Below are 8,731 nucleotides of genomic sequence, written 5' to 3'. Positions count from 1 at the left end.
AATTTGTCCTCAACATTCATTGTTGCACTAGCATCATCAACTATCACGACGGTCACCAAATCCACAAACGAACAAACTTTATTACTATTGGGTTGCCTCATTGATTTGCACACATGGAAGACTACCTTTTCATTACCCACCCGAAAAGTAAGCTCACCAGCTTCCACATCAACAAGATCCTTTCCTGTAGCAAGTAAAGGTCTACCCAAAATGATAGGCACCTCATAGTCCACTTCATAATCTAGGATCAAAAAATCTGTTGAGAGGATAAACTTGTCAACTCGAACCAATACATCATCAATAATACCCAAAGGCCTATTTATTGTTCGATCTGCCATTTGCAACCTCATGGATTAAGGTCTTGATTGCCCAATTCCCAAAGTTGTGAACACTGAATAGGGCATCAAGTTGATACTTTCCCCAAGATCACATAATGCTTTGGCAAAATCAGCGCTCCTAATAGCATAAGGGATTGTGAAAGCGCCTGGATCTTCCAACTTTGGAGCCATTGAGTGCACAATAGAACTCACTTGATTAGTCATCTTGATGGTCTCACAATTCATTGATCTTTTCTTGGTTACCAAATCTTTTATTAATTTTGCATATCCCGGCATTTGTTCCAATGCCTCAACCAATGGCACATTTATGGACAAACTTTTCATCATATCAATAAAATTTTTGAATTGGTTCTCACTATTTTGCTTTGCAAGCCTTTGAGGGCATATAGGAGGAGGCCTTAGCTTTGGTGCCTTAGCCTTTGGCACTATCGGTTCTGGCATGTCAATCACGTGTTCCCTAGACAAGTTTACCTCTTCTTGCGTCTCCTCCACATTTTTATCTATATCAATTATCACTTCTTCATTAGCTTTAACCACATTGCTTGGGATTTCATCTTCTTGAACCATAACATCTTCATCCACAATCCTTCTTTGATTTGAGGTGGTTGCCTCTCCATCTTTTCCACTTCTAGTAGTCACGGCCATGACATGTCCCGTATTATTCTCACCCTTAGGGTTTACCACCGTATCACTAGGTAGTGCCCCCTTAGGAAGAGTGTTTAAAGCTTGTGAGATTTGGCCTAATTGAACCTCCAAATTCCAAATAGAAGTGTTGTGCGAGGCTAATTGAGCATCAGAGTCAGCATTCTTTTCCATCAACTATTTAAACATGTTTTCAATTCTACCCATCTCATTGGAAGAAGAGCTCGGGCCTTGAGAAAGATAGGGAGGTGGATTGCTTGGTTGTTGGAACATCAGGGGCCTTTGAAAACATGACCCTCGGTTGTTGTTGTCGTTCCACCCTCCTTGGTTGTTTCCTCCCCAATTGCTTTGATTGTTGCCACCTCAATTGCCTTGAGTACCCCAATTGCCTTGATTTTCTTGATTGTTCCAATTGCCTTGATTAGAATTGCCACCACTCCAATTGCCTTGGTGATTTTGGTTGTTCCAATTACCTTGGTTCCCTTATGACCTCCATTGTTGTTGATTTTGCCATTGAGCATTTTTTCTTTGACCTTGATAATTGTTGACATATTGAACTTCTTTGTCTTTCTCATTGAATGAATCACCTTAATCATAACCACTATCATCTTGCATAAATTGTTCCAGACGGTTTTGCATTTGTTGACCTTGTTGCCGTCTTTTGTTTACTATCATATTCACACCTTCCATTGCATGCACTTGTTTTGGCCCTTGAACTTGTTGAAGCTGAGCCTTGGCCAATTGGTTCATGGTAGTTGTCAACTCGACAATAGCTTTCCCATGGTTATGTAGCTCCTTGCGTATGTGAATAACATTAGAGTTACCTTGCGGAACATTGGCTCTACTTTGCCATGCCAAAGAGGTATCCACCATCTCATCAAGAATTTAACAAGCTTCGGCATATGTCGTGTTCATGAAGTTCCCCCCGGTGAGTTGGTTAATCACACATTGATTAGTTGTGTTGACCCACTATAGAAGGTCTATTGGATCATAGCCTCAGTCATATCATTGTTCGGGCACTCTTTAACCATGGTACAATATCTTTCCCAAATCTCGTGCAATGGCTCATTGGGTTCTTGCTTTAAAGCAAGAATCTCATCCCGAAGCGTCGCCATATGTCCCGGAGAAAAAAAATTGAAAATGAACTTTTCTACCAACTCATCCCAATTGTGGATGGAATGGTTGGGCAACCCCTCTAACCAGTCCAATGCTTTTCCCCATAGAGAAAAAGGAAATAGCCTCAACCTCAGCGCATCCTCAGAAACATTTATTTGCTTGCTCCCCCAACAAGTATCGACAAACCCCTTGAGATGCTTGTAGGCATTTTGATTCGGAGCTCCGATGAAGAAACCCCGTTATTCATGTAGTGTAAGCATCACGTCGGTGATTTGGAAGTTGCCCGCCCTAATGCGTGGCGGGACTATAGCACTTGCATAACCCTCGTTTGCTAATTGTCGGTGGGCTACCACTCTTAGTGGAAGTGGGGGAAGGACGTGCACGTTATCGTGAGGCAGGATGCCTCATCTATTAGCTTGAGGTTCTAGAGGAACCTCATCCATTGCATCATCATCCACATCCTCCCCCAATGGCACATTTCCAATGTGCTCGTTGTTGAGAGCCATTTTCATACTTAAAATCAATTCAAACACAAAATTAGTAACTCGGAAGGAAAAGGAGACAAAGCACACAAAACCTTGATAAATAGCTAATTCGTTGTACTCCCCGACAACGGTGCCAAAAATTAATCTCGCCCAAACTCACAACAAGATTATAGGTAGTAAGGCGGTCGAAGAAATGATAAATCCCAACACACGTCGGGGTCGATTCCTCAGGGAGTTATATATGGGATTAGATATATACCTAGAGTAAATGTATGATGTGCCTTAGATTGCACTTCTACATAATCATTGGTTGTTTTTATTTCTACTTTTAACAAATGATTGCAAGTATTAAACTAGAAGACAATATTTTTGGTTTTGGTTGTTTTTCAAATGATAAAGGATCTAGGGTCAAGACATCCACCTAGGAGGCTACCTAACGGGTTGTAAACTATAGGGCAAGTTTGATTTATCGGGATCATAATATAGCAATCACATGCAATTGCTCACTCTATACCTATCGGTAGTTTGAGTGATTTTATCCAATTTGGCTTTCTCAAGCCCCAATAGGTATTTCACAAATCAAGTGATATATACTCAGGCCAGGTATATCTAGATTTGACACTTTAATTGGGGCTATCAATTTCTTGAGTTCGCCCTAATTCCTTGTTAGCCAAGTTTTTCTAATCCTAGTCTCTCTTTCTCAAGCAAAGACTAGGTTAATTAGGCATGAATCAATATTTGCAACCATTAATTCTAGAATTTAAGCATAAACAAGGCTAAATATCACTAACCCAATCATACACTCTAAAATTAGATACCCATTAAATACGCACACTAGGATTGAGCCACAACCCTAGCTAAAGTTTTAGCTACTCATGATAAATAAAGAAATACAAGAAGAAATCAAGGGAGAATGCATAATAATTGATTAAACAAAGAAAATCTAATATTTAGAAGTCAATCTAGTATAAAATTACTCAAAGAAGTAAATAAAACCGCTCAGGTGCACCTCTGTAAACTAAACTTAACCTAAAAATGACAAAATGTTCTATTTATACTAAGCTGAAAAAATCTGACAAAAATGCCCCTGCGAAGGTTGTGCGGCAGCATAATTCTGGTGCGGTTCACAAAATGGGCTTCTAAGGCTGCACAATTAGCGTGCGGTCTGCAGTATTGGTCATTTGGGCTTGGGACTTCAGGCTTCTGCGCTGCGCATAAAAGTGGGTGCAGCCGCACAAAAAAGATGCGGACCGCACTCCTTTACTTTCCAACTCTCTGAACCTTCAATCCTGCGGACCGCATAACAATGGATGTGCCGTACTTGATCTCCTGTGGCCGCATTATTTTAGTGCGGTCCACACTCCCTGAGCTGGCCAAAACACCACTCTTTGAATCTCCTTTCTGTGGCCGCACTAGAATTGTGTGTTCTGCACTGCTAGCCCTTTTGCCCTATTTTGGTTCTTGTTCAATTTAGACTTCTTTATGTGTTGATTTTGACTTTTTTGGATCATTTCCTAATATTCCTGCAAGTAAGCACATTGCGTTAGTTTCCGGGAATACCTTTAAGCATTTTTGAGCTAAAACGCAAGTAAAAGAGAGCAAATAAGCGGTTAAAATCCCTACTTATCATTTTCCACCATCCTTAATACTATCCATTGAACCTAGGTGGTCTATAAGTAGACTGGCCTTCTTCGAAGTTTAGATGAGCAGCCATAAGGATCCTTTCTAGGTGTTAACCTGATAGAAAGAACCTGCTCTGATACCAATTGATAGAATACAAAGGTCCACCACACTCTATAGAGAACCAGGTTCTCTATTAGGTTCATTAGAACACACGCACACTGCAGTAAATAAATGACAAGAGGAATTTTACATGAAAAATTCCTAGCTCAACGGGATTAAAAACCACAACCTACCTTTGTAGGATTTCAACTTCACCACTGTGAGCACGTGATTTTTGCCCTATATGAATTATTCCCATAAATTCAAAACAAAATAATTTCTTTCAGTGTTTGCAATTTTGGGGATTTTCGTGGTATTTTCTGTTAATTGTTTGCACCTTAATTAGTGAAAAATACAGAAATAGTGTATTTGCATTTAGGACCCAATTTTATGTATTTTTAGGATAATTAGTTATTTAATGTTACAAAAATGAAGGAAAATCACAAAAAATAGTTCACTTTGCATTTTTACTTTTCGAATTTGTCATAGTTTTCTTTTAAATTAGGACTTAATTAATTTTTGAGGAAACAATTAGTTTAGTTTTGGAATTAAATCAGGTTTTCTATTTTAATTTGTATTTTATAAAAACAAAAAAAAATAGTTTAATTTGTATTTTTTAATTTCAACTTTTATTTTTTGAGTAGTTCTTCTTTTAAATTTATTCTTTTAATTAATCGTGTTAATTATCATTTAGTTCTAATTAGTGTTTTGAGAGGTTAATTAGGTTTTAGGATTTAATTTAGATGTTAATTTTGGAAAAAGAAGAAATAGGATTTTTGGGAAAAATTGAAAAGAATTATAGTCTATGCGACTCTGTTTTGTTTCAGTGTTTTTGAGCTATGAGATTCAGTCTAAAGTGGTTTGTTCTGTGTTATGATCGAATTTCTTCCTGACCGAATCTATTTCCGGTGGTGGTATGTGTTTTAGTATGTATAGTCAATGAGAGTCGATTTGAGTAATCATCTTCCACCTCCTGTATGTCATGATTGTTATTCGGGCTCGAGGTATATTCTGAGTTAAATTTCATCGCGTTCAGTTGAACGATATGTGCAGTTTCTTCTGGTGAGATTCCTTCGCAATATGCTCTGATGTTCATGATGATTTGCTTGAGCCATAAGTTCAGGGAGTTAACTAATAGTTCTGTAGATGTTATACTGGAAATGTGTGGTCGACCTAGAATGGTTTTCACTATTAGCTGTGGTGTTTTGATTGAGGATTCAGCACACAACTAGTCAATGGTTGTGCTAAAGCTGACCTCAAATCAATTGGTTCAAGTATCCTAGCAGTAGAGTTGCTGGAAGTCTTCTATGTGCTAATTGTTAAACTATAGCTTTGTACATGTTTAGTTTCCTTCATAAGCAACAAGAGACTGATTTGAGTAAGATGAGTAAAAATCAGTAGTAAATTATGAGTTTACGTTCAATTTTCGAACCAAGTTATGTTGCCTTGAGTGAGTTTTCCTGAAATTTTGTTCACCCTTAACTTGGTCTCATGTCGACTATATTTCAGATCTTATTTCAGTTTCATGGTTACTATGGTTGTCATGGTTCATTAGTCAAGTCAGTCCATATGTTGAATGTTTTTGTTTTTTTTTGTTTAATGAGAATCCTGCTATGTTTCTCTCTGAATCGGGATCTTTGGTTGATGTTTCTATTGACTTAATCTTAGTATGCCTCTTTGAGAGTTTTGAAATGAAATTATTAGCCTAAAAGTTTAATAGACGTGAGGTCTTGGTTGAGTACATGCTTTGGTATGAACTGTGTTGAACCACTAGAGTATCTGTGGTTTGTTATTTTCCCTGTAAGCTGAAAGAAATGGTTAGCAAATTCTCTGTTTATAATATTGTGTTGCTCATAGCTGATTGAAGTAACTCACTACTCGATGTAATTAGGATCGAAGTTGCTCATAGTATGTCATGGAGATTTCAAAAGTTAAGGTTTGTTATGGTTGGCAGTAGCTTATCCCGTTTCTATTGAAGACTTACCTTGATAATGTGTATGCATAATGATAAATGCATTTTAGCTAAGGTTTTGGACATCAGCTGGCACCTTGGCTCCTAGATCTTTTAACTGTTTTTTTCAGATTCTGCTTGTTTCTTTGTGTCCATGGAGTCCCTCTTATCCTTGTCCTCTTTAGCAAACTTCTCAACTTCATGAACTATTCTATCAACCTAAAAAAAAAACAGTTCACCAAAAGGTGGATGGTAAGTATGCTATATGGATGATTAATGACCACTCATGTCTTGTGAAAGTATATGATTACGGATGCTGTGCTGAAGTTCAAAGCCATGCAACAACTTATATTCATACAAATTCTGTAATGCAACTCAATATTCACATCCAAAACTAAAGTGCAATAGCTATAACCCTCATAGTATAGCTTGGAAACCTCTTGTTAGAATAACTCGATGTGTGCCGTGTCAAACAAGAATCTCAATTGCATGGCCCTCATTTTAATTAGTTTGATTTAATCTTTAGACATCGAGGCGTGCCATTTAGCAAATTTCCATGGACCTCGCAAAGCTAACAACGTATAGCCGCTTTTAGGCGCGTTATTTAATAATGTACATTCCTAAACTCGGGTGCGCATTTATGTGACCCAAATCCAAATCTCAACGATGTTAAAATATGTCGAAGACCACGGGTGCATTTATGCGACGTGGTTCAAGACATGTTTTAACAATGTTGAAATATTCTTAAAATGACTAAAAGCAGTTAAAGTTAAAACTGAACCATAGGTTCATAATTGTTTAAAATCAGACAATTAAGCCAAATATAATAGTTGAGCGACCGTGCTAGAACTACGGAATTCGGGAATGCCTAACACCTTCTCCCGGGTTAACAGAATTCCTTACCCAGATTTCTGTGTTCGCGGACTGTTAAACAGAGTCAAGCTTTTCCTCGATTAGGGATTCAACCGGTGACTTGGGACACCATAAATCTCCCAAGTGGCGACTCTGAATCTTTTAATAATAAATCCCGTTTCGATTGTCCTTTAATTGAAAAAACTCTTTTATACCCTTCCCGGGGGTGTAGTGAAAAAGGAAGTGTGACAGCTCTGGCGACTCTACTGGGAATCGAACCCAGCATATCTGGTTCAGAGTTCAAGAATTCGAGCTTAGATGAATTGTTACATTTGGTTTTATCTGTTATCTGATTTTATTACATGTTTAAGCCTAATGTGCTAAATGTTTCTTTTTACCGCTTTGATATTATCTGAACTGTATATATAAACTGCTATGAAACCCCTCTCTTCTCTCTCTTGAGGAGTGCACGCTGGTCGTGACTTCTTTCTGTTAGTGTCAAATCCCAAATAGAACGAGGTTCAAACAATTTGCGAAGCCGGATGATCTTTTGGTTACCAATACGCAGCCCCCCCCCCTCCCGGCTCGAGTTGTCCGCTCTGGTAAGCCAGGTCTAGAACAAATAAACCTAGGTTTTTAAACCTAGTATAGCAATACCTCATGCCGGATCCGTAGTAGGAACGTTTGTTTGCATCATGTGCATTTTGACTTTGGAGACTCAACACAAGGGTTGGGTCTGTCTAGGACAGGTACATCCGAAATAAAAAGACCATCCTGATGCATCTTACTTGCTACTTGTGCATTTATTTGCTTCGGATTTGCATGCTGACCGGCTTTTGAATAAAAGGAGAGAATTAGAAAATAGCAGTGTGAGGGCTAAGGAAGGTAATTACCTATTTTGAAAACCAATGTCCCAAAATATACTGAAACTCTGCCGAAATTTTGAAAAAAAGAGGAGAATTTTGTGGGTTTTAAAGAAAATAAAAAAAGAGAAGGAATATCTTTGTGTTTTTGGAAAAGAATAAAAGAAGTTAGGTTTATTTTTTTAAAAAAAAATTGCCCGAACTACGCCAGTTTGATTCTCACCGGATGTGGGATACGTAGGTAACCCCCATCGGGTCCAACTTCTTTTTTGCAAAAATAGCCCAAAAGAACAAAAATTTTACTTTTATTTAAAAATAATTAGGGTGATGTTATTCTTGTCAGAAATAGCCGAATGTCCCTAAAAAGAGCGCTGGAAGGCTGCTTTTGCAACAACAGCCGACTGTAGTCATTTTTCAAGGTTTTCACTGATCGTATTTGCAAAACCGGATTTTATTTTAAATGAAAAAAAAGAGAAAAAAAGTGTCAATTTTTTCTTTGAGTCAAATGAGTCTTGATTTTTGCTTAATCACCCTAATAAATGTGCAGAATGAGCACGAGTCCAAGTTTGCCGATAACAGTCACGAACACGATCCCTTTGGAGTTGCATATGTGGTGGGAGGACCTGGGAAAATTGGAGCAAGATAAGGTCAATCTATATTTGGGAGGTCTCACCGTGTTGTTAAAAATCAGACCTAGAGGAGATGCCATAAAGGCTTTGGTTACGTTTTGGGACCCGGCCTATAACGTATTTCACTTCTCGG

The 8,731-nt window shown here is 38.1% G+C and overlaps 1 protein-coding gene across 1 annotated transcript; it reads right to left on the bottom strand.

Moving 5' to 3' along the window:
* Window positions 1-353: 353 nt before the first annotated feature.
* Window positions 354-1,154, bottom strand: LOC138883238 (uncharacterized). The gene has a single exon (XM_070163910.1). The coding sequence runs from the start codon at window positions 1,152-1,154 to the stop codon at window positions 354-356; it is 801 nt and encodes a 266-aa protein (XP_070020011.1).
* Window positions 1,155-8,731: the final 7,577 nt, after the last annotated feature.

Source organism: Nicotiana sylvestris, chromosome 12 (assembly GCF_000393655.2).
Source record: "Nicotiana sylvestris chromosome 12, ASM39365v2, whole genome shotgun sequence".
Taxonomy (NCBI): Eukaryota; Viridiplantae; Streptophyta; class Magnoliopsida; order Solanales; family Solanaceae; genus Nicotiana; species Nicotiana sylvestris.
Note: the sequence above shows the minus strand (reverse complement) of the source record. Positions and strands in the feature narration are given on the sequence as shown.